Source organism: Eumetopias jubatus, unplaced genomic scaffold, assembly GCF_037043125.1.
Source record: "Eumetopias jubatus isolate StellerSeaLion01/CBP00866 unplaced genomic scaffold, mEumJub1_p1.0 scaffold_1, whole genome shotgun sequence".
Taxonomy (NCBI): domain Eukaryota; kingdom Metazoa; phylum Chordata; class Mammalia; order Carnivora; family Otariidae; genus Eumetopias; species Eumetopias jubatus.
In genome coordinates, this window is record NW_028274807.1 from 39,740,157 (window position 1) to 39,767,696 (window position 27,540).

Consider the following 27,540-nt stretch of genomic DNA (forward strand, 5'->3'; position numbering starts at 1 on the left):
AGTGACTTCTCCAAAAAGTGTCTTAGTTCTCGGTCACCTGAGCTCGGGGCGACTCGGTTGCGGTAGGCTTCGCCGATACCCGCCTTCCGCGGGTCCTGCCTGGAGACCCCGCCCTCTTCTCTGACCCGTCGCTCCGTCACACCAAAAACCCTCTAAGGGCCTGTCCTTTCCTTCTTGTCCTTTCTCAGTCGCGGGTCGGACCGGGCCAAGCCGGGCAGCCCAGGCGCGGTCCCTGACCATGGCGTCTCTCTTCAAGAAGAAAACCGTGGATGGTGAGTTCAGGCCGGGCCAAAGGGGCCCAGCTGTGCGTTTCCCTGGCGTGTTTTGGGGGCTTCCGGCCACGATTCTTTCAGCTGTCCCTGGGGGCGGGGCTGGATCAAGTGGCCCCACAGGTGACCGCCCTCGTGCGTCACTTCTCTGCTTCCCCGTCTCTGCTGACTCGCCACACCTCAGCCTCACCTGAGCAATCTGGCTTCTTCTCTAATACACATACACCACCTTTACCGCCCCCCCCCCCGCCCCGTTTTTCCTTTAGCGAGACCTTGAGCATTTCGAGGAGACAGGATGAGGTTGGCGCTTGAGTGTCATTAGACGGAGATTTGATGAATTTCTTGTTGGTTTCATCTGTTGGTCTGTTGCTCCTTCAGTTTGGAGCTGTACTACTTACAGGGTACAAACAGGAGAACTGTATCGAGCTGGAGGAGGGGATAACAGGCTCCAGTTACAGAATGAACCTGGGTCTGGGTCGGCTTGCCCTTAAGAATATCCCATCAGTAGAGATGTGAAACAACTGCTTCGTTACTGACTCCAGGAGAAATAAAAAAGAAACCTAAGGGAAGTACCTTGGGTTTAGTTTTCGTAATGTATTTTTCCTTCCCTATGATTATCTTTTGCTACCTAAAGTAAGAGTGGTATGTATTGTCTGCATAGAAATTTACATTTTTAGATACTTGCATTGTTTCAGACATTTAGCTCAATGTCATCTTAAGAGGAAAAAATATGTACAGAAATATACAAGTTGTTTATAAGCGATTACTGTAATGTATATATAACACTGATTAATTACTTTTGGTATTTACATTGATTGCCACCAGGAATCAAATTCATTCAAGTTATTTAAAAATTGTGTTTCCTACTACATGTTGAGTCTAGGTTGCTGTTGGTTCAACCGAAGAATCACTTCTTTGTAAGGGTCTGACCCTGCCACAAAAGGAGCAGTGGTAGCTAGACAGTGATTGGTACAAACAGGGTGCTGAGTCCAGACCTGGGGTAACTCCTTCATCTTTGTATTGACTATTCCAGTGCCAGCAACATTATTTTGGGGAGGATAACAAAGACATCACTTCTACTCTGCCACTCTACCCTTCACTTCAACACATAATGTAATGTTATTCCTAATTTAGTACACAGCATAATACATTTTTGCCTACCCTGAGTGGGAAAAAAATTTTTTTTTTTGATTTGTGGACTTTTTATTAACTAAAAAGTACCATTTACAGTACCTAGAATACCTTTCAAGTTGGTACAGGATATAGGACAATTATGTGAGATGGATTTTATTTGAGAATGCTGTCTAATCTTTTAACGTAGCACTTTTTTCACTGTTTCAGCACCAATATTGTGGTTTCCAATTATTGTATAGTACTTCAGGGAGGAAATGGTTTATTTTTTTGCTTCAGTTTTTTATAGTGAGAATTTGCTAAACAGAGGAAAAGAGTTGTGCCATTGTTACTGTGATGTTACAAATTATATTTTTACAAAAATCTTAACATTAAAGTCCAAACAGCTTTAATTGCTTAATATCTGTCAAATATTTTCAAAGACATAAATATCAGTTCTGTATTTTCATCACTGTGTTTCTAGGCACAGTATACTAGGACTATTGTACTTTATAGAACAGAATAAAAAAAAGTGAGGATGTGCAGTGAGGGTATTTAACTGTATACTCATCTGCAGTTGGGTTAATTCATCCAAGAAATAATGTTTTTTGCTAAATAGATTTATTTGTAAAAAGGAAGTCTTAAGGACTTTAGGAGCTATACTACTGATTTAAAGATCTATGTGTGAAATTTCTGAATGTAAATTTGGCCACCATGTACATTTACTGTAACTAGCAAACTGCATACTTGATGTTTTTTTACATTATTATGTTAATTCAGATCACTTACATTTTAATTATAGATTTGTACTTTCATTATTCTGATAATAGAGCTTTATTGATGTTTTTACTCCTTGTTTTATTAAAAAGGTGTTTTGTTTAAAAGGTGACAGCATTCTTCTTAGCAGTAATGAGGCTATATATTATGAAATGTAATGTATTTTTATGCTTTCCTGAGGATCCCAGATCCTCGGACTCGTTGATTATTGATCATAAGATCTTTTGCTGTATGCTGCCTTTATCTGTTTCAGCAGTAATGAAATTCTGATATATAAGGGAAATATGTAACTGCACATAGATTTGGAGAACAATTGAATCTTTTTGTTTCTTTGGATTGGCTGGAAGAGTTTGCATACTATATCATTAAAGACTACTGCACTTGTAAATTAAAAAGGGAGACAACATTACAGCACTTATTACTATTCAGAGTTATGTTTAATTCATTTTTGACACAAAGATGAACAAGCCTCTGCAGTGTATACTTTGTTACAGAAATTAATGAGAATTGTACCTCAGTGCCATAGAAGAGAAAGATTTTTTTTGAATTTGAAATTACAATTGAGTATTTGGTTTTCCTTTTACTGATTTATAAGATATACATATATACATAGGGTAATGTGTTTACAGTGGTTTTTTTCCCCCTAAGTGGACTAATGGTGACCTGCTTATTGAAACTAATTATGAACCTGTAAATCAGGATGCCATGAGGATTTGTCATAAATGCACAACTAAATATGTCTTTTAAAAAGTGAAATTTTTTAAGCACTATATAATTGTTGTCCAATATCCTCAATAAAGGCAAATTTGAGGTCCTACTCTAAGCCAGCACTGTGGTAGCATTTTGTATGCAGCATCTTATTTAATTCTCACAAAACTTAGAAGGTAAGTACTATTACCACCCTCATTTCATAGGTGAGGAAATTGAGATACAAAGGACTAAGTAATTTGCCCAAGGTCACACAACTTAATGGCAAAACCAGGACCTCATCCCTTGAGTATTATCTCTGATAATATTTTCTTATTAGAGAGCCTATGGCACAGTTTAATTTTGCTATTCTTTCTAATATATGGAATTCTCAACTTTTGGTAGGTACAATGTAATAATGGTAACCATTTATCTGCGACCTGGACTCTCTTTCCCTCGGAATCAATGGTAGAACTTTAATTTCGTATAGCAGTAGAACTGGGAAGAACCCTCTTTTTCCCGGTTCTCCCTTGACCCAGGGTTTCTTAGGAAGTATTGTCCAGTCTCTTTTTGCTCTTCATGTAAACTTATTGAAGGAGTAGTGTCATCGCCCATCCCTACCCCTTTATTTCTCAGACCACGCCCCAATTCTACAGCGGTTTGCTTTACATCTTAAGCAGAGAGATCTTGCTAAGATCATCAGTGACTCCTAGATTGTCAAAATGGCCATTTTTTAGTGATCACCTCTTGAGCCTATGTTTTGCATTTGATCCTAATAATAATTTCTTTATTGAAATTCTCTTTTGGCTTCCACGAAACTCTTTAATATTTTCCTCAAATTTCTCTAACCACTTTTTTTTCTTTCTCCTTTCAGGTTTTTCTTTTCTTTTTTCCTTCCTCTTTTCCTCCCTTCTCCTTTCCTTTCCTTTCCTTCCTTCCTTCCTTTTTTTTTTTTTTTTTTAAACCCTACTCCCTAAATGTTAGTGTTCTTGGTTCCATCTTGGGCTGCCACTTTTCTAACTGTACACTCTCTGCCTGCATGATCTTATCCAAAGTCTTGTTACTTTATTTATTACCTAAGTGCTGATGGATCCCAAATTTGTATCTCTAGTTATATCTTTTCTGAGTTTCAGACCAGCGATTTGCTGAGTATCCCCACCTAGAGGTCCCAAAGTACCTCAGATTGAAGAGATTCCAAACAGAACTTATCACTATCTCCTTTAAGTCAGTTCCTTTCCTGAGTCTCCTCTTCCAGTGTTGGCAGGTCTTGATTTTGCCTACCTTTAATTAATTACCAAGTTTTGCTCCTTTTGCCTCTTAAATATTTGACACATGATTTTCCACTGTGTGCCTGCACTCCTGCTCTAATTCAGATCCCATTTTTCTTGCACTTTATTACATCACCTTTCTGCTTTTCTTTCTTATAGCTTCATAGCCCTTAAATTGTTCATCTACAAAGTTGCCTTGTGATTTGATCCACCTGAAACCCATATCAGACTTTTTCTTGCACTTTATTACATCACCTTTCTGCTTTTCTTTCTTGTAGCTTCATAGCCCTTAAATTGTTCATCTACAAAGTTGCCTTGTGATTTGATCCACCTGAAACCCATATCAGACTATTCTACTCCTCAGTGTAAACCCCTTTATTATATTGCTAGTACCAGTAGGATCAGTGAGAGCTCTTTAGTAGGCACATATGGCCCTCCTTGATCTGGTCCTTGTCTTTCTTTTCATGTCCCTGAACATTTTACTGTCCAGCAGTATTGTTCTTATATTCATCAGTACATACCATACCATATTCTTTCTCTGTCATATTTTTGCTCATGATGTCCTTATGCATAGAACCCTCTTTTTTCTTCCTCTGGCTAACCTGCACTATGTCAGGTGTTTTTCTTCTCTAAGAACTCTTCTCTGATGCCACCTCAAGCTGTGTTAAGTATCTCAGTCCCATATTCTCACTTTTTTAACCCCTGCTTCCTGACTTGCATTCACTGGAACTAAAGTAGATCCTTGTGCGCTTCCAGAGTTGGATTATGTTTGCAGAGTTTTTCCTACATTGCATTTATGCAAGGTAGCAGAGTCTCTTCAGTACACATGAAAGTGTATCTGCAGCAGTTTATAATTTAGAGACAAAATTTCAAAATGATAGTATTTCTTAACCAAAAGTAGTGTTTCCAGGATCCAGAGCTTATTATAGTTTATATCCATATATCATTGCCACCCACCTGCAAGTTTAGACATAATTTGAGGAACTCTACTGATAGAAGAGGAGCAAGCTTCTTGATTTTTACGTTACTGGGATAGTATCCATGTATGCTAGCAGTTCAGAGTTCAGAATCTCTGAAGTTTTGACTAACTTGGGATAAATCTCCTGTGAGAAGGTAGGTTGACAGATTTGTGATATCTTAAGAGAGAATAAAATCTACCAACTATATAAACTGAATCCCCTCCAGAACTTTTCTGCTTTTTTCCAAATAAGATAGAACTGTCTGGTGCTACCTATAGTAGCTAGATCTTTCCTAGGATGCTTTGTGTTCCCTTAGTGCTTGTTATTCTGAATATTTAAAAACTCAAATTTTACTTGCTGTTTGGCCCCTACATTCTTGGCACACCAAAGAAAAATAATTGAACATGGGATTCAGAAGCACAGTACTCTCTTCTGAGCATTTTTCTCAGTTAAAAGTTCTCCATACTTTTTGGTATGGAGATGGATGGATACCATCCATGGCTATTTCTGTAGGAAAATGTCTCCCCTTTGTATTTCTTCATACCTAGCATGACCCCAAAGACTGGTACTTCTTTTCATGCTGCTTTTTTCTACCTTCAAGTCCATAAATCTGTGAAACTTTCCTTTCATAGGATCTTTCCTTCTTGTTCCCTCTCTTATCTAAAGTGAGAAAATGCTCTTTCACAATTTTCTGAACTGAAGCTGGTACCAAAACTTGGGTCTTTGAGGACCAAATGAGACCTAAAGATCTACTGACACATAGCCCATATGAAGACCTTCCTTCAGCTCTTGAAAACAATGATATTTTACTAATAATAAATTAATCTGAATGAATTTCTCAGTATTTGAGTGACTTGAGATTTTACTGGGGGTGGGGGGAGAGGTGGGAAGCATTCCTTTTATGCTACCATGGGGCTAGACTCCTATTTTCTCTTTAGTATTCTACCTCCTCCTTCCAAGAAAGTCCTGCTGAGTTTTTCAACTTCAACCTAGTTTTTAAATGGATGTTTGGCTCCCCGGACCATATGTAGAAGAAATCTGTTGACACAATCCTCCACAGTCCTTTATGTTTCCCATAGTTGTTTTTTGTTCTTATTTTTTCTTTACCATGTATCAAAACTGGTTAATTAAGCTGAAGCCATTCCTCCCTGATTTTTTGATACACAGTTTCCAAACCCTGAGAAACAGATTTGCTTGCATATCAAATTCTGATTCCTTCCCCATCCATTCTCTCATTGTCATTTTCCCTCTGCCTCTCAGTAACTTTGGTTCCCAGAGCCAACATTTTCTAGAAACTGACCTTAAACATTTCTTTCTTCTCCCTTAACTTTTGAGTTTGTGCTATTTGCAGTTTTTTCCTCCTCTTCTACCCAAGAAGGTGGTACATCCCTGCATAGCCAGGACTCCTTTCCTCTTTACTGTTTGGTGAGCTCCACCACACCCCCTTCACACAGGTGGTTCTTCTATTCAGTAAGGATCAGGTTGTAGCTAATTCCCGTTATCCTGCCATCCCAGGGCTGCAGACCCACTACTTAACACTCACAGCTGCTGCAGAGATTGCAGATGAAATCTAAAGGAGAAACTCCCTGTCTTCTCAGGTCTTGATCTCCAAAGCAAGTTAATAAAAATGGTAAAGCAGAATGTGCTTTGTTTATTCTGTGCTCCTCTTTCAGTCCATGTGATCACTAGACTTAGGACAACTGATAGGCAATAAAACTGCATGGATCAAAATGATTTTTTTTTCTTTAAAGAAATATATTTAAAAGCAAAAAATATGGTATATTAGATTAAAATTTCTGTCTTGACCCTGTAGTAAACATGACCTTATAATAAAGAACAAAACCCAGTATATGGTAGAGTGGATGCTGTCTACTGACCAGTGCCTCACTGGGGCAATAACCTGAACTACCCTGTAAGCTCGAGACAGGGTATCTCCTTTTCCCCAAACGAAAGGCACTTTAAACATACTTAAAATATAACTCACAAATTAATGAATACCTGCATTTAGAGTTGATAATTACTTTTTGCTTCAGTCCTTAAATGTGCAAATTATATGTAAATAAGCAGGGTCTGGAAGGACAGCCATAATTCAAGTTGGGGCCTAGCCTCAAACCCCAGTAGAAAATTCTAGTAAGCTAGGCTGGACCACACGGAGGCCCCTTTTGTATTGGTTTTATTTTTTTATTTTTTCACTTTTTTTTTTCCTGTAAGCAGATAGACCTTATTGATTCAGAACTAAGGAGAGCGGAATGACCTTTTCTGTCTGTATCTTCTTAAGTCCAAAACTTAAGCCTGATCACTCCAGTGCACACATGTATATTTCATTCAGTAAAAGTAACCTGAAAGGCTTGAGATAGGCTTTTAATGCCTACAGTGGAGCTGGCTTGGGTGGCCTTCTCTAAGCATTGTGCTGGGTTTGGATGAGAAGAGGGTAGTGATTGGGACAGCCTCCAGACCCTTTTTTTTACCTCATGGAATAGTAGCAAAGAGAACATAACCATAGTCACAGCCATGAACCATTGCCATTTTCACAATGTAAAAGTTCTTTATTACCACCTATTACGAAGTGCTTCACAGCAACCCCACAAGGTAAATAAAGTGCTGGAATATAAAAATTTGGGCATATTCTTTTGCCTAGAGAAGGAAGCAGGGATGGGCAGTAGCCAAGCACTCTGTCTCCTAGATGTCAGCAATACCCAGTACATGTTTCTCTCATTGTCTTGACTCGGAATGAAAAAAAGGGGAAAGCAGAAAACTGTTAAGGGAAATATCTGGTTATTTCAGTGCTCTATCTTCCACTGTATAAAGAGATCTATCATAGTTAAGGTTCACGGTTAAATTATCAACCATCTTTCTTGGTAACCTATAGAGTTTATTATACATTTCGAAGAAATGTATTAACTCTGCCTATAAGTCACATTCTTTTACATTTCAATATATGTCTATACTCCCGTAGATCACTGCTAAGTGTACTATATTGGGGTAGTAGTTGGCATGAAGTGTGGTGGGAATACAAATAGATAAATAAATAAAATACTTATGCTCCTTGCTCTTAAAGAGCTTGTAATCTTGGGAGGAAATCAAACCTACCAAAAAATAAATACAATGGAAAATAAACTTGGCCTAAAAACATTAAAAGTGTCTCAGAACCATTCTCCTATTAGCCCCTCTGAATTATCTAGAAGACCAACTCACTAAATATGGATTTAATATAGGGATTTTTTTTTAAGAGTAATTTTTTATAGGATATGCCTATCATCTCATATGAAGAAAATGTTTTACTATCTTTTCTTACCATAATATGTTTTAAAGTGTTATGACTATATTTTAGTATGCAACATTAGCTGCTCTCAGTTTATAGCTTAGAACTGTTTAAATATTAATAGGTCTGTTAACTATAGGGCTATGGAATATGCAGTAGTTAGTTTTCTTTATTTTTCTTTCTCTAATATACATTGGTAGTTATGGTACACAGTTACGTAAAATTAAGAAAAGGGAAATAAAATTATTTTGATTAAGGTACATGTTTTGGTAAAATTTCATGTCATAATATGTGTTTTCCCAACAAAGATGGCTATATTTATTTTCTGCTCTCTGATTCTCTGACATCAACTGCTGTGTCCAAAACGTCAATCAGTCCTAACACTACGTGGAGTTAGCACAGACGCAGGGCTCAGTTCTACAAGACTGTCCTCACCTAGGTGCCAGTCACAAGTCCCAGTTGGCCACCAGTACTTCTGACTAACCAGCTGTGAATTCTAGAGTCCCCATAACTTCTTCCACAGTTTGATAATTTGCTAGAACAACCCGTAGAATTCAGGAAAGTGCTTTACTCAGGAATAGCCAAATGGAAGCAAAGTTGTGGGGGCTGTAAGTGGCCCAGAGCTTTCATGCGCTTTTCAGGCACGCTGCCCTCCCAGCACATCAGTGTGTTCACTGTCCCCGAAGTTCTCCTAATCTCTTCTTTATTCAGGAGTTTTTATCAGTCTTCGGTTCCACTCCCTTCTCCTGAGGTCAGGGGGTTGGGGCTGAACATCCTACCCTCTATTCAAGCATTTTGTCTTTCTGGTAACCAGCGCCCTCCAGAAACAGTATCTAGGGGTCCGCCTTCTTTAGTTAAAAGGTATTCCTACCACTAAGGAAATTCCAAGGGTTTTAGGAGCTCTGTGCCACGAACTAAAGACAAGGATCAAACATATACTTTTTATTATATATTATACCATTCTAATAATGAATAAGTATATATTGATAGAATTCTAGATCTTAGCAGTCAAGGCTTTCAGCAATTGTTTTGCATCTGTATCAGTTATCTGACCACAATTTAACTTGTCAATATGGTGGCTTCTTTTTCACTTCTGTACTCTTAAGGCTTTAGAAGACCCTCATCATTATCTCATTGTTACCATTGCATTTCATATTAGTTGAATTTAGGAAGTTGTCAGTACACAAAGATGTTATAGTCTAAATTTCATTTGTAATTTCATAGTTTTAAATATAGAACATATTTTTCTGTTGAAACAGTAGGGTAAGTGGTCAGTGTTTTTATACCAATTCATTGGCTTTGGCAGGATAGCATGCTAAGTTCAAAAGAAGAAAATTGGGAGTGTTGAGGATGAAAAGGCTGATGATTGCTTTTAAATCTAGGGAAATGAGAGCTTTGCTGTTAATGTCTACAGATGTCAGAGGAAAGATATTGTGCACTGTGGACTGAATTGTATGCCCATAAAATTCATGTGTTAAAGTCCTCACCTCTAATGTGACTATATTTGGAGATAGGGTACGTAAAGGGTAATTGAGGTTAAATGAGGTTATGAGGGCATAGCCCTAATCCAATAGGAGGGTGACCTTATAAGAAGAGGAAGAGGCACCAGGGATGGGCACACTAAGAGAAAAGACCGTATGAGGACACAGCAAGAAGGCAGCCATCTGCAGGCTAAGGAGAGAGGCTTCAGGAAAAATCAAACCTGCCAACACCTTGATCTTGGACTTTCAGGTTCCAGATCTGTGAGAAAATTAGTTTCTATTGTTTAAACTACGCAGTCTATGGTATTTGTTATAGCAGCCCTAGGAAACTAATAAATTGTGAAAATAGAATGCCAACCAGTGCTCCATGGAACATTAGCATCTAAAAAATATTAATAGAGATTTCTTAAAAGGGACCCTTGGCTTAATAAATTTGGGAAATAAAGGATGCTTGGGTGGCTTGGTCAGTTAAGTATCTGACTCTTGATTTTGGCTCAGGTCATGATTCCAGTGTTCTAGGGTCGAGCCCCCCCCCCCTTCTCTCATATATATGATATGGTTTCCTATTTCTATATTTAAGGAACCTATAGAATACATTCCTAGAAAATACAAGCCTAGGAAAATCCTAGGCAATTCCTGAGTAAAGCACTTTCCTGAATTCTACGGGTGGTTCTAGCAAATAGACATGAGCTGTCCACCAATATAACTTCATTGAGAAACACAGTATGCAAGAGAGGGGAAATAGATGTCTTGTAAAGAGAATCTCTGGCATCTTAACTTTTATTCAGAAAGTCATTGTAGTTGATTAGTTATATTTTATATAGTAACTTGAAATGTTTTTCATTCTGTTTTAAATCTTGTATATTTTTACTGATAAGGTGATTGATAAGGATTATGTCTCTGATACCTTTATTTCTTATTTGTCTGAAAGGCTTCATAGCATAATATGGTAGTTAAAATCAGAGGCCCTGGAATCAGACTGCCTATATATGAATCCTAACACTCTTTCTTCCTTGGGCAGATTACCTCACTGAATGTCAAATTCCCTGAAATGAGATAATAGTACTTAGGTTTGTGGTTGTTGTAAACTTCTTAGTATGCTGTCTGTTCCTCAATATAATTAGTTATCTTTATTCTGAGTAAAGTTATATGTTACACACAGGAATGTGTAGAACATAAGTTGTGATGTTCCATCAGTACAAGGATAATGGGTGTTGGCTCTGTTGTTTTATTTGAGGTGAAATTCGCATAACATTAACCATTTTAAAGTGAACAACAGTTCAGTGGCATTTAGTACTGTCACAATGGTGTATAACCACCACCTCTAGTTCCAAAACATTATCATCACCTCACAATAAAATCCTGTACAAGTGAAACAGCAACTCAGCATTCTCCTCTCTCACCAACCCCTGGCAACTACCAGTCTGCTTTCTATCTTTATGGATTTATCTATTCTGATATTTCATATGAACATAATCATAAAATGTGACCATTAATATCTGGCTTCTTTCACTTAGTATAATATGTTTGAGGTTTATTCATGTTGTAGTATGTATTAGTACTTCATTTCTTTTTATACGCCAGTTATCTTATACCTAGAAGTAGGATTGCTGTGTCATATAGTAATTTTATGTTTATCTTTTTGAGGAACCACCAAATTGTTATCCACAGCTTCTGAAACAATTTACATTCCTGTCAGCAGTACAAAGGGTACCAGTCTTCACATCCTTATTAATACTTGTTATTTTCCATTTTTGTTTTTGATTATAGCCATTCTGGTGGGTGTGAAGTATCTCTCATTTTCCTTATGACTAATGATGTTGAGCCTCTTCTTTTTGTGTTTATTGGCCATTTCTGTATCTTCTTTGGATAAGTGTTCAGGTCCTTCAACCATTTTTAATTAGATTGTCTTGTTTTTGAGTTTTAAGAGCTTTTTGTATATTCTACATACTAGACTCTTAACATATATATAGTTTGTATATATTTTCTCCCTTTTTGTGGAATATCTTTCCACTTGATAATGTCCTTTGGCGCATAGCCTTTAAGTTTCACGAAGTCCAGTTTGTCTACTTTTTCTTTTGTTGCTCGTGCTTTTAGAGTCGTATCTAAGAATCTGTTGCCAAATCCCAGATCATGCAAATTTACTCCTATGTATTCTTCTAAGAATTGTATGATTTCAGTTTGTATATTTGGGTCATTAATCTTTTTTTAGTCAATTTAAAAAAAAAGATTTTATATGTTTGTTTAGAGCGCATGGGCATGCAAGCGGCGGGAGGGGCAGAAGGAGAGGGCGAGAATCTCAAGCTGACACCTACTCTGAACATGGAGCCTGATGCGGGCTCGATCTCATGACCCCGAGATCATGACCTGAGCCGAAATTAAGAGTTGGACCCTAACCAACTGGGCCACCCAGGCGCCCCTAGTTAATTTTTATATACACTGTGATGTAGGGGTCCAATTTCATTTTTTTTCCTGTGGGCGCTAAATCCTAAGTGCCATTTGATGAAGAATCTATTCTTTCTGTTGTTGTTACTGTTATTTTTAAATCTACCTCTTGACTAGAAAGGTACTCTAATGAAGTGATTAAGATTACTGATTCAGGAGACAGAACACTTGGATCCAAATCTGGCAGTACTGCTTACTACCTTGTGACCTTGGGCAAGTTATTTAAACTTCCTAACACTCAGTTTTCTTTAAATATAAAATAATAGAAAAATCAACTCCATAGCATTATTATGAATATTGTGTAATATATGTACAGCACTTAGCAAGATTCCTGATAATGAGAGACCAGTTTTGGCAAGAATTACCATCAATATCTGTGATTTTTGAAGAAATTACTATTTAGTAACAACTAACCCAAATTATGGTCCATAAGGCCTAGACTAATACTTTAATTCTTCAAAAGATGGGACTAATGAATCCAAATGAATTCAGTTAGAAAAACATTAAGATTGATTGGAAATTTAATAGTATATCAGGGCAATTATGTATGTTATTTACACCTTAACTATCCTTATTATATGAATAAGAAACCTGAAGTTTAGAATATTAACTAATTTTGCCAAGATATCATTAAATAATGATCCAGTAGCAGAGGGAGGATTCAAATCCAGGTCTGCCTCATTGGAAGGTCTGCTGCTTCACTCTGTTATAATGACTTAGTGTAGAAAAAAGGATTTAATAAACACATGATCTGTCTTCCTTCCTGGAATTTCATATAATACTGGAGTAAGAAGAGATGAAAAGTGTGTGTGTGTGTGTGTGTATGTGTGTGAGAGAGAGAGAGAGAGAGACATATATATGTGCCACATAAAACATTGCATACTATCAGTTCTCTAAGGGAATATTTTATGGTGATTTATATATACTTTTGGTTAAACCTCCACCTATAGCCTATCTGCACTTTTGTAATTCTTTAATTAATATTTATAATCCAAGTATTAATATTTGACTAATTTTTTAGTATATTGAATGAAAAAATTTTAACATCTAGTAAATCAAGTTTTCTTTTTTTTTTTATTAAGGTCTCCAAGTCTAATATTTCAAATGGTATTGAAAAAAATTTTGGAATTCATACATTTAGGTTTCTTTTGTGGTTCTCTTAGATGTAATAAAGGAACAGAATCGAGAATTACGAGGTACACAGAGAGCTATAATCAGAGACCGAGCCGCTTTAGAGAAACAAGAAAAACAGCTGGTAAGTAGAACATTAAATTTCAGTTTAACTTTTCAAACAAATTTGGAAATTAGTGTTGGAATAATTAGCCAGCTAAGAAAAAAACACATGGCAGGTGGTAAGTGATTTACTAAGAAATGGCATTTAATGTCTTCCTGCATTTTCTGCTTACCTTTGTTTATTGTGTCATTCTGCTGACTTTTATCAGGATTCTGTGTATTCTGCTGATTATAAAATCAGATTATTCTTCAGTTTGTAGAAGTCATGAATGCCTAAGAGGAAATATTACTCAAAACACAGCTACTTCATTCTCAGTTAACAGCAAAAATAAAATAGTCCTGAATAATAATAAAGGGTTACAAGAAATAATTATGTTAACTCATTGGTATCTTTTAGTGATCATTGTATCTGTGATAATGTACTTTTTAAAAAATAGATTATCTTTCCCATCTTTAAATATTTTTGTTATGTTTTTAAATGTATGTTGCTTAAAATCTTTTAAACGAACAGCATGATTGAGGTATTACTAACATGCAATAAACTACATATTTAAAGCATACAATTTGATATATTTTGGCATATGGATAAATGCATGAAATCTTACTTCCATCAAGGTAATGGACATATCCATCATCCTGAAAAGTTTCCTATTCCCTGTGTAATGTCTTTCACCTGTCGTTCCCTGACTCCCTCCTCCCCAGCACACACTGATCTGTCACTGTAGATTATTTTACATTTTCAAGACTTTATATAAATCATATAATATGAACTTTTTTTTAAAATATGGCTTCCTTCACTCATCATAATTATTTTGAGATTAATCAGTGTTTTTTTAATTTACTTCATTGTATGGATGTTTCACAGTTTATTTATCTGTTCACCAGCTAGTGGATATTTAGGTTATTTCCAGGTTTGGGCTATTTTGAATAAAGTTGCTATAAAGATGCAATTGAAGTCTTTGTGTGAACATGTTTTGTTTCTCTTGAGTATATTCCTAGGAGTGGGATTGTTGGATCATAGGGTAAATGTATGTTTAACTGTGTAAGAAACTGCTGGACAGTTTTGCAAATTGGCTATAATGTTTTCTGTTCCACCAGCTGTATATGAAAGTAAAGTTGTTCTACATCCTGTCCAATAGTTGGAGTTGACAGTCTTTTTACTTTTTGTCATTCTGGTGGTGTATAGTGGATTGTCATTTTAAATTATATTTTGCTAATTGCCAATGATGTTCAGCATCTTTTCATGTGCCTGTTTGCCATTTACATGTCTTTTTGCCCATTTTTATCAATGTTTTCTTTTATTTATTTCTATGTTTTTTATATATTTCAAATACAAGTATATTATTAAATATATGTTTTGCAAATATTTTCTCCAGTTATTGGTCTTGTCTTTTATTTTCCTAATAGTGTCCTTTGTGGAACAGAAAGTTTTTTATTTTAATCAAGTGCAAAAAAGAATCTTAGTTTTAGTTCTTACATTTAGGACTCTGAACCATATTGAATTAAATTTTATTGTTATCAGGTGAGGGTAGAGGTTCACTTTTGCATCTGTTGAGATGATGATCATGTAGTTTTTCTTCTTTAGTCTGTTAATGTAGTGAATTACATTTAATGATTTACTAAAGTTGAATCAAGCTTTTGCTCCTGGGATAAGCTCCATTAGTAATGATGTGGCTTTTTTGAAATATTTTTTTCAGTATGCTGAAATTCTGTTAAGAATATTTGCATCCGTGTTTGTGAAAGATAGTGATTTGTAGTTATCTTTTTGTCCATTGTCTATATGGTTTTGACATCCGAGTGATGCTGACTTTAAAGAATGATTTGGTTTCTCTTACTCTTCCTTCACTGGAAGAGTTTGTGTATTTCTTCCTTAAATGTTTGATAGGATTCATCAGTAAAGCCATTGAGAGGGAACTTTTCTTTGTGGATAGGTTTTTAAAGTACAAGTTCAATTTTTAGAAAAAAAAAAACAGATACAGAATGGATTAGGATATGTCTTTTTAAATGAGCCTTGGTAGTTAACATCTGTCAAGTGATTTGTCCGTGTCTACTAAATTTTCAAATGTAATGACAGCAATAACCAAACTGTGGAAAGAGCCGAGATGCCCTTCAACAGATGAATGGATAAAGAAGATGTGGTCCATATATACAATGGAATATTACTCAGCCATCAGAAAGGATGAATACCCAACTTTTCCATCAACATGGATGGAACTGGAGGAGATCATGCTAAGTGAAATAAGTCAAGCAGAGAAAGACAATTATCATATGGTTTCACTTATTTGTGGAACATAAGGAATAGCAGGAGGACATTAGGAGAAGGAAGGGAAAAATGAAGGGGGGGAATCGGAGGGAGAGATGAACCATGAGAGACTGTGGACTTCGAGAAACAAACTGAGGGTTCGGGGGGTGGGGAATGGGTTAGCCCGGTGATGGGTATTAAGGAGGGCACGTACTGCATGGAGCACTGGGTGTTATACGAAAACAATGGATCGTGGATCACTACATCAAAAACTAATGATGTAATGTATGGTGACTAACATAATATAATAAAATAAAAAAAAAGGAAAAGAACACTTATAAAAAAATGTAATGACCTATTATTCATAATAGTCCCATATTATCCTTTAACATCTTTAGAATATGAAGTGATCCCTCCTTTGCATTCCTAATCTTTGTAATTTGTGTGTTCTCTTTGTGTCTTTTTTTTTTTTTTCCCCTTCATCTATCTGGCTAATGGCCTGTCAATTTGATCCACCTCTTATGAAAAAAGGCTTTGGATTTCATTAATTTTCAATATTTTTTCTTTCCTACTGTATAGATTTCTTTTATTGTTTATATTATTTTTTCCTTCTATTTACTGTTTTACTTACTCTTTTTTCTACTTTCTCAATTTTGAAGCTTGTGAAATATTTATTTTTTTCTAATATAAGTTTTAATGCTATAAATTTCCCTCTAAGTACTGTTTTAACTGTAGCCCACACATTTTGATATGTTGCATTTTCATTTTATTAAGTTCAAAATATTACTTCTTCTGAAATTTTTCCAACCCATGACTTATTTAGAACCATGTTTAATTTCTGCGTTTTTATGATATACCTTCCTTTTCCTTACTGATTTCTAGTTTAATTTCATTGCTATTAGAGAACATACTTTGTGTGATTTCAGTCCTCTTCAATTTATTGAGTCTTGTTTTCTGAGCAAAATATGATATATTTGAAAATACGATTTTCTTTTTTAGTGTATATCTATAAAAAACAAGCATTCTGTTGGTGATGGCATTTTTATAAATGTTAGGTCAAGTTGATAGTATTTTTTATAAATCTGTATCATTGCAGATTGTCTACTTCTAACAGTTATAGCAGTGTACTCAAGAGAGGAGTGGTTGATATCCCTCCTGCTGATTGTGTATTTGTTTCTCCTTTCAGTTCTGTCAGTTGTGCTTCACGTATTTTGAAGCACTGTTCTTAGGTGCATGCACGTATAGGATTGTTCTAACATCTTTATATATTGATTCCTTTGTCATTATGAAATGCCCCTTTTTATTTCTGGTAGTATTACTTGTTCTCAAGTTTTTTTGTTTGTTTGTTTATTTTATCTGATGTTAATGTACACACTCCAGATTTTCAGATTTTAGTAAGTAATTATATGGAATACGTTTTCTATCATTTTACTTGCTTTGTTTTTGTAATTAAAGTTGGTTTCTTGACATAGCATATAGTAGTGTTTATGTCTTTTACTGAGGTGTTAGGTGAATCTTCTCACTTAATGTAATTGTCTGTATTATTCGCTTTAAATCTACCAATGTGTTCTTTTTGCTCTGTCCCACCAACTCTTTGTCTTTTTTTTTTTTTTTTCCTTTTTCTTACTTTTAGGTTGAGCTTTTTCATTTTCTTTTGGGCTCTTTGTAAATACTGTTTTATAGACTTGCTTTGTATTTGTGGATGAAGGTATGAATTCTGTCTTTCCCGTGTAAACCTGTGGAATAAATTGCTCTCTCAAATTAACTCTTCTTTTCTGTGACTATATGACTGTGTCTTCCTCTCTTTATGATCAGGGAGAAAAGGGTATATGATGTGTGTTTGATTTTTTTTTTTTTCCTGAAGTAAATCATTAGGGACTACCTCTCAGTGATTTTACTCCCCTCTTTTTATTTCCTTTCTTAGGAATTAGAAATTAAGAAAATGGCTAAGATTGGGAATAAAGAAGCTTGCAGAGTTTTAGCCAAACAGCTTGTACATCTACGGAAACAGAAAACAAGAACTTTTGCTGTAAGTTCAAAAGTCACTTCTATGTCGACACAAACAAAAGTGATGAATTCCCAGATGAAGATGGCAGGAGCAATGTCTACTACAGCAAAAGTAAGTGGGAACCTTTATATCCATACATTTATTGTTTTATCTAAGACATATAAGTGTCAGTATTCAAATCAGATTTAAAAGTATCTCCTGATGTATATTTGGTACAGAATCTGTGTAATAATTATATATTAATGTATAATAGTACTAGATTATCCAGAAACTACTTCTAGATTTTTTAATTGAAGTATAGTTACCTTACAATATTATAACAGTTTTGGATGTACATAGATTCTTTATTGATTTACTATAAAATTTCTTGTTTCAGACATTTTGATTTTTTTCCAAGGTCATGTGTAGCTTCTAAATTTTTTAAATTGACTTAAAAGTGTTGTTTGCTTATTTCCTTTAAATTGTCAGAAGATTTTTGGTCTTATTTCATTAAGCTATAAATACTTCTGAGTAATAATTTGCTCTGATTCATTTTCATGTATGTGTCCGAAGGACACATGATTTCTGTCAGAAGGATTTATCAGTTAATTTTACCAGGAACTTACGTTTAACTTACGGTCTTTATATAAAAAAATATTTTTACTATAGAGTTTATAGGACTGTGAGCTTTTTTTTTTTTAAAGATTTTATTTATTTATTTGAGAGAGAGAGAAAGCACATGGGGGGGGGTCAGAGGGAGAAGCACACTCCCCGCCGAGCAGGGAGCCCGATGCGGGACTCGATCCAGGGACTCCAGGATCATGACCTGAGCCGAAGGCAGTCGCTTAACCAACTGAGCCACCCAGGTGCCCATGGACTGTGAGCTTTTTTTAGAGAGAGTGAGCTTGGGGGTGGTGTGGTGGGGAGAGGGAGAGAGATAATCTTAAGCACGCTCCACACTTAGCATGGAGCCCAAAGTGGGGCTCGACCTCATGACCCTGAGATCATGACCTGAGTTGAAATCAAGGTCACCCAGGCGCCCCTGAGCTTTTTGATTTTTTAATAAATAATGAGTCCCTTGATGTATGTGAAGTACTGTAAGGAGTAAGAAGACATCTCAGACAAAGGACCTGCTCTCACAGATTTTATAATTCAATTGGGGATGGGGTGGGGGTAGAGAGCAGGGAGGTTAAGGTATATCTGACAGGGAAACTACCGACTACATACATCAGTTTGTGCTAAGTTTCAGTGAACTGCACAGATCTTTGAATGATCTGAAAGATTTTGCAGAAAACCTAGGTCTTAAAAATACCATTAGATGTTAAATATAAGGAAGGAGGAATATGAATATGAAGACCAAAATAAAAGAAAGCCACAGAGGAAAGTAGGAGGTTCATATTTAAAAATGGTATATACAGTTGATTCTCATTATTTGAAGTAGTTAATGTTCTGTTAAGTTGGGAACACTCAGTGAATATCGAACCATTTCTCCTATGGGAAATACAGGGTTAGGTTCCTGTGAGCTTTGGTCACAACGTTTTTGTCAACCAGCTTATACCTAATGTTTTATGTGTTTCTGTTGAAAGACACCATAGTTAATAAATGTTGATTCATTAACATTGAAGTCATGCCTAATCAAATCTACCATGTATTTTCTCCATGAACACATAGTTTTGTGCACTTAGTACTTTGGTTGGGGCCATTTAAATAATGGCAAAATCACCAACAAAATGTACAAAAATGTGGCACTAAGTAGACCACAAATAAGGACACTTGTTTATGGTATGAGAGTTGAGACAAGAAGGCAGAGTGTCACCTTGTTTGACCTCAGCTGGAAACAAGCGTGTTGAGCAACTCATATTTTTTTGCTGTTCTCTTGTGTCCACAGAGGAACACAAAAGCTCCATGAGTATTGGTTTGAGGTTACAAATACATTTTAGTGAGTAGGCAGATTCACAAATATGGAATCCAGAAATAATGAGGAGCAACTATAATTGTGTTTTAGATTACAGAGCACATGAAAATAGAATTTATCCATCTTAGCTGCAGTAAGTGAAGTGACACAATATGTTCTTTAAAAAAATAGAGGAAGTTTAAAAAAATTGAGGAAGTTTCAATATTAGTTTTGTTCTGTCAGGTAACTTATTCTTGATGGATCTTTGTCCTTTTACAGTGAAAAATAACACTGTTAAGGGCAAAAACTTTTGTTTTTCTTTTTTCTTTCATAAACGGACAGAACTAAACATCTAATTTAGGAAAAGATCATATGTGATGATCACACACTTGAGATAGGTAACCTTTCAATAATGTTAAGGGGAAAACCACTTATTTTGCACTTTTTTTTTTTGCAGATGGTAGGCTAGGAAAAAGTACCGAATATGGTCCTGCCATATGGAGATATTTGAACTGGAATTTTTACTTAATCTTTTTAGAAATGTATTAATTCAGCAAATATTTGTTTAGACCCTATAGGTAAGAAGTATAACAAATGATGGGGATGAAGTGGAAAGCAAAACCAGGCAGGGGTTTAAACTGTATAGTCTATTTCAGATTTTATTTATTAATTTGAGAGAGAGAGTGGGAAGAGGAGCAGAGGGGCGAGGACAAAGAGACCCCATGCTGAGCCTGGAGTCCAACTCAGGGCTCAATCCCTGGACCCTGATGAGACCATGACCTGACTTGAAAGCAAGAGTTGGACGCTTAACCAACTGAACCACCCAGGTGTCCCCATACATTCTATAAAAACAGCCCATTTGAGAGAGAGTTTAGTGCGGTGATTAGGAACATATATTCTGGACCAGATTACTTGAGTTTAAATCTCACTTCTGTTCATTAGCTTTGTGACTTTCAGCAAGTTATTTTGCCCTTCTGTGCCTTCATTCTCCATTTTTAATACAGGGAAAATGGTGGCACCTAGCATGTAAGATTTGTCAGGTTTAAATAAATGTCTTTTAACTCTAACTGTTATTATATGTAAAGTGCTTAGAACAGTGTCTGGCACATAGTTAAGACTATATAAGAGGCTTTTACTGCTTTATTATTATTATCACCATTGTTATTAGTATTAGTTGCTCCAATACTGTAAGTTACAAGTGAAGTAATATAATTTACATCAATAAATAGGGAATTTCATCTGTAGTGAGTAGGATTTAACAATATTTATTCTAATCAGGGGTGTCAGGGATGACTTCCCTAGGAAAGTGTTGAAATCTGAAGTGTTGATACTGAAAACAAATGGAGAGGAGCATTCCAGGTGTGAGACAGCATATCCAAAGGTTCTGTGGCAAGAGAAAGTATGGCACATTTAAGGAAGTGAAACATCAGTGTGGCTGGAGGGCAATGGTGCACCATAAGACTAGCTTGTTAGGCAGAGTTCAGTAGTGTTTGGTCTCATAGTGAATTATGGATTTTGGCTTTTAATACTAAGAACAATGGAAAGCCACTTCAGAGGTATGTATGGGCTGGAGGGGGATGGGGGAAATTCAGTGTTATAGTTAAAGGTTACTTTGGCTGTAGCGTTGTGTACAGATTGTGAAAAGACTGCTTGGTATCTTTGAAACTGATGTGTTTTATATTGTATAGTGTCTGAACTACTGTATATAATACATAAATTTTATATATAATATAAAATATTTTGGCCGTGCTAGATAGCATTAATCTCTTTTAATGAAATAACTTGTGAATATAAAATGTAAGAGTTCTTTTCACATATTTTTACAAAACTCAGTGTTCTGTTCATTTCTTTAAACCGTGGTTTAATATATGTGAATGGATTAAGTGTGTATGCTGTGTATCTTCCTTTTTAATTTAGACATCAAAAGCTTAATGAAAAATTTTATAAAATTTAAATTGTAATTCTTTTCAATTTAGACATTACCTGCTTGCCACACAGTAGGCAAATGTAGTTTTCCCATTTGAATAGAAATGGATTTTTTGCTGACAAAGTTTTTTATATATATATATATATATATATATATTTTTTTTTTTTTTGCCTACTGTTCATATGAGTTTTTTCACCCTGGTCTTTATTATATAAATGTTAAGCAGATGGTTTCCAAGTGAGTATTTCATTTTTTTCTAGACTACTTAACAGTCTTATGTTAGATTATGACAGTATGTATATCTTTAGAAAGTCTGTATCTAATTTGATATGTTCTCTTTGGACTTATTTCATAGTAAAAATGTCACATTAATGTAGCCAACATGAATCTTTTCATATATTTAAAGACAATGCAAGCAGTTAACAAGAAGATGGATCCACAAAAGACATTACAAACAATGCAGAATTTCCAGAAGGAAAACATGAAAATGGAAATGACTGAAGAAATGAGTAAGTTTAATAACTTGTAATGAAATTTACATTTTTTTATCTTTGAATCAGCCAAGTTTATTTACTAGCAACCTCATATTCTAATCCATAAAAGCACAAATGTTGAAAAAAGCAATGGTACAGCACCCTTCTGAATAGATGTCTGTATTATAACTCTAGTGTATTGTTAAATTGGCAAAGTATAAGGCTCAAATCCTATCAAACTTCACTGGAACGAAAAATATAAAATATGCTATGCCAATATGTCATATTGGCTCCAGTGGTCTTACTTCATTGATGAGGGGACCAAAACCAACTTTTGAATAAAAGAACTCTTCCTAGTATGAATTTGGTAGCTTCAGAGTTGTGTTGATTCTTTTCATACTAGAGAAGATCTCTCTTTTTATTAGAGGTAGAGATAATGGGGAGCTCTTTTGTTCTTATTTTTTCCTTCTTCCCTAAGTTATTTAAAATTTAGTTTTCTTCTTTTTGACTATAAACTAATTGCATTTTGTAGAGGAAATACAGAGAACACAAAGAAACAAAATTTATTTAAAAAATCTGTTATCACATCACCCAGATATAGTTACTGATAATGTTATATGCTTTCCTATATTTTCCCATATCTTATAGTAGTTAAATCATATTACATGTGCAATTTTGAACCTTATCCTGCTTTTAGAAAACATAATAGTGTGATATACACATGTACTCATGACCTTAAATCTTCTCTGAAGTCTTTTTTTTAATAGCGTTAATATTGCATAACATCAATATTCAATAACATCAATCTTAATTTATTGAACCATTCTTACATTGGTCAGTAAGATTGTTTTAAAATTTGTTGTGTATTTGCTAATCCTTTGATAAATGTTTCTATACTACTTTTGACTAAATTTTTAAAATCTCCTTAGAGTATTAACTTTTATAAGGCTTTTGGTTCATACCAAATTCCTCCCAGAAAGACTATTCCAATCTTTATTTGGTTGCTAATAAATAAGTGACACTTTACAGCATCCTGGTCAACATTACTTAACCTGGTATGTAAAAACTGACATCATTATTTCGCAAAGGTATTTTCTAATTGTTTTACAACTATGTAGAGATATGCCAGTTTAGTTCTGCTTAGCTGCCAGCATTTTAATTTAATGGCATTTAGTGTATAAGGTAGTATCTAATTAAATTATCAGGAATACGAAACTCACCAGTTCAAGTATTCAATTTCAGAATATCTATTTTCTATTTTCCTTTTAGGAGTTAATGAAATTATATGTGTATCTTTGATAGTTGAAAAATTCTTTAGCTTTGTGAATCTTTACTTTGAAAAATATGACTTTTTAAAAACATCATTAGTGAATTTTTAATGACTGTGAGAATTGTCATTTATATAATGATCACAGTATCTAACATGTTTATGTGATTTCCAGTGATGGCACAGGTGTGAGCAGATCTTAGAGGAATTAACTTTTCCATTAAGCTATAATGAAGAGAATCAATAGGCTCATCCAACTCATATCTATCATAGTTCTCATTTGTATTTTACTACTTTGCAAATGGGTCTGAAAGAATAGTAATTGTTGGTGATTACTCATTTCTTCTATGACCTAGTAAAGTACATTAACATTAGTATTTTCATCCAAAGGTAAATTCAAGGTTTAAATGAATATAATCTTTTTCCAATTGAAATTTATATTGTGCAGTGCTGCTCCAGAACGAACAAGTTTGATTTTGGAAACAGGATCTTTGAGAAATCTGTATTTTATACACACACACACACACACACACACACACATTTTATATACACACATATGTATGTAAATATATATATAAATTATATATATATACATATATATAAAATATGGTTAATTTTGTTACACTTTTTCTGAAAGCATCCTTCTTTGTTAATCCCGATTACACCTCTCTATTCTTTCTCATCTATTTCAAATTGTCAAATCATGCTCATACCAACCAGAGATCTTAACCAGTATCAAGCTTTATTAATTACATCAAGGACACAAGCAATTAAGATGTACATGTGAAACAGGGAGAGGGCTGGGATGTCCCAAATGATTCCACAGGTCTTTTTTCCCATATCAGACATAAGCTCTTTGACCCAGAATAATAGATACACCTTTTCCATTCATGCACCTTAAATAATAATACAACAGAAGAACTTACTCTACCTTGAGTGTATTCCTTTTGTCTTCCACCAAGTCTTTGCTCATTCTATTCCCTCTATTTATGTTTGGTCAAATCCTATGCATCCTTTAAGGACCACCTCACATGTACTTCCTCCCAGTTGGATGTAATCTCTTCCCTTTATTATCTTTCTTATTTACTACAATCTGATTGTTAATTTCTTTTCTACTTAAATGTAAACTACCTGAGGTCTTCATTTTTCTCTGTCCATTAATTGTACTTGTACTACATGCTAGGCACTTTGTTTCAGAAATAAACAATACATAATCGTAATGTGATACCTTCTATACAGAAACTTTTCCATAAATACTTTGGGAAGGGACGGGAAGGAAGAGAGGGATATAGCAGTAATAATCTTTGCAAGGTTAAATTGGGTGTCATTCTGTAGACAAGTTTAATAAAACACTGAACCTTAGACTTTAAGTTGAAAATATAATTATAGATATAAAAAGAGTAAATTGTCTAATATTTACAGGATATTTGATTCTTACATATTATTCCATGGTCAGATTTAACAGCTACTAACTAGCTCAGTGAATACAGTTTGTAGAATCATATTTCAAAACTTTAAGCCTTTAGCTGTGAATTTCTTTTGTTGTTTATTAAAGACACATTTTTAAAAATCATAGTAGACTTGTTATGTAATTATTATTTATATTATCTGTGTTGCAATGAAAAGTACTCCACATTTAGTAACCCAAAAATGTATAAATGAACTTCACTAACATTTGAAAATGACTTTTGTAGTTTGTTGGTTCAACTAAGTTTGCCCTTGAGTAATATTACAAATATGTACACATAGTTGGTTCACCTTCTAAAAATGTAAATCTAACTTGAAATCTGTTTGATAGTAACTGTAATTTTGTTTCTCCCCTTCCCCCCAAGTCAATGACACACTTGATGATATCTTTGATGGCTCTGATGATGAAGAAGAAAGCCAAGATATTGTGAATCAAGTTCTTGATGAAATCGGAATTGAAATCTCTGGAAAGGTATGAATGTCTTCTATCCTCTGTTGGAATCGTTTCTACCGCTTTTGTCACTTTAAGTTAGCCTTTGCCCTTAGAGACATCTTTTTATATTTGAATGGTAAACGTCTTTGCAGCATATCCTTTGTGTCCTTGCCCAAATGTTTGATAATGCATTTTTTTTTCCTTTTCTTTTTATATAGATGGCCAAAGCTCCATCAGCTGCCCGAAGCTTACCATCTGCCTCTACTTCAAAGGCTACAATCTCCGATGAAGAGATTGAACGGCAACTCAAGGCTTTAGGAGTAGATTAGTCAGAAAAACCATAATATTTTGCTTACTTATAATTATTTAGTATAAACCAGGCACAGTGCAGATTCCTTTTACAAAAATGAAGACCATGAGCAAACAGTTGTTTCCTAACCCATGACTATTTTGAATCTTTTACCAAAGAATGACAAGGATGCAAAAATGGGAACAGTTTGGATTTTAATTAGAACTATTTAGGAGTGATGATATGTAAAACGTTTGACTTCTTTCCTGCATGACATAGAGAAATTATATTCATTACTTAGTATTTATGTTCTACCTTTTTACACTGAATACAAAAATTTTGTTAAATGCCGCTAGGCACCAACTAAAGAGACTTGTAAAAATACTAAAAGTGGGTATCATTAATTCTGTATCTGTTGCTTGTCCTTTTTTAGCGATATGTGGTATGACCATAGGCGGTTCAGCTGCCAAATTATTTTTAAATGATCCAAAAGAAGAGTGCTATTTAAACATCTGTCTTAAAAACTGTCATGAGCTTTTCTTTTCTTTCTTTTCCTTTGGGAGAACATTGTAGTTGGTAAGTTTATTACCTTTCAAAATGTGCTTGGCACCTGCCTTAAACAGCACAAACATATTGTGCACATCTTTAAATTATTTTAACTGACAGAAAAGACTTACATTTTAAACCAAAATTAAGGCCTCTTAGAAAAATTATCCCGGCTCTCTTTTGTAAAGCTTATAAAAGTGAATTGAATGTAATTAGCAAAAACGGACACTGAATTAATAACATTTTATAGTAATAAAACTATTTTGGTCTTTTTTCCAAGAACTGAGAAAATTTTCCCCATATGGGACATAATTTAATCTGTTTAATTTTGATCTTCATTAATGTGTATATTGAACCCTCTAAATGGAAGCCATCCTTCTTAATTTAACACTATGACAATACTTGACCTAAATTTTAAAATAAAAAATAGCATTGTTTTCTTGGTAAATAAACTACAACTTTTGTCAGAAATTACTGCCTAAATGTGTATTAATGTATTAGCAGTATTTTTTAAGGTGAAGTTGCTATGGTATTTATGTATAGGAAGTGAGAAAAAATGAAATGACAGATTAGTTAGAGGTAGAATTTAGGATTAGGTTAGTTTAAAAAAGTTATGTTGTAATATATGGGTTCTAGTATATCCCACCATAAAAAACTATGGAGGAGATCAGATAGGTGTAATCTGGTCAATTTACGAGGATGGACATTTGGTCTAATATTGACAATGTAAATCCATTTTAGGACTAGTCTACATGTGGCATATCGATTGGTGGGAAGAATGAAAAGTTCCAACTATATCGCTTATAATTCATAAATCATTGTATGATGTTCAAAGATCAGGTTGCATTATTGATAGTATTAAATAGTTTCCCTGACCATTCATGGGTCAAAACATTTTACTAGATTATGGAATGTTAACCCAGAACTGGTTTTGATTTTTGGATGTATATAATGATGCCAACTAACTTTATTTACTTTCTTGTTTACATGCGGGGGCTTTTGTTTTTAAAAATTATTTTGTTAAAAAAATTCCAATAAAGATTTATTGCTGTTATGCTTTCTTTCCTTATCTTTTACTCTATTTTTGGCTTCTGCTAAAGTTAACATTTTTATGCATATCTGGTAATTTTTCAAAAGAATGATTTTCATCATTTTCCTAGAAAGAAAATTAGGTAACTCTGCTCCTTAAGTTTTAACAAATGCCTTCTAAGAATTAGCAGTTGATACAGGACTGATGTTTGTGAATGGAGTAAGCCTAAGAATGGATGGTTTCACATGAAATCGATCTGATGATTCCTTTTCTAGAATTTCCAGGGGATAAACATTTTTAAATAGTATTTTTAAACATTTAAGTCAGTGATTTCCTTTATTTTCGGTCAAACATGGATACTACAGAAGGCTTTGGGAACCAAAGGAGAGAGTGGAGCCATTCTGATTAGGCTATATTTATAAAATACTCCTGTGGCAATTTTCATAATCATTCTAAATTTATACTGTTACACTATCCTCTACTAAAAATAAAAC

At 34.6% G+C, this 27,540-nt stretch overlaps 1 protein-coding gene across 1 annotated transcript; it reads left to right on the forward strand.

Moving 5' to 3' along the window:
- CHMP2B (charged multivesicular body protein 2B) lies at positions 1–27,070 on the forward strand. Its single transcript, XM_028116556.2, has 6 exons — positions 1–272; positions 13,422–13,513; positions 17,658–17,852; positions 21,948–22,050; positions 25,114–25,220; positions 25,400–27,070. Exons 1-6 carry the CDS (start codon positions 239–241, stop codon positions 25,508–25,510), a joined length of 642 nt encoding a protein of 213 aa, XP_027972357.1. The 5' UTR covers positions 1–238; the 3' UTR covers positions 25,511–27,070.
- The last annotated feature ends 470 nt before the right edge of the window (positions 27,071–27,540 follow it).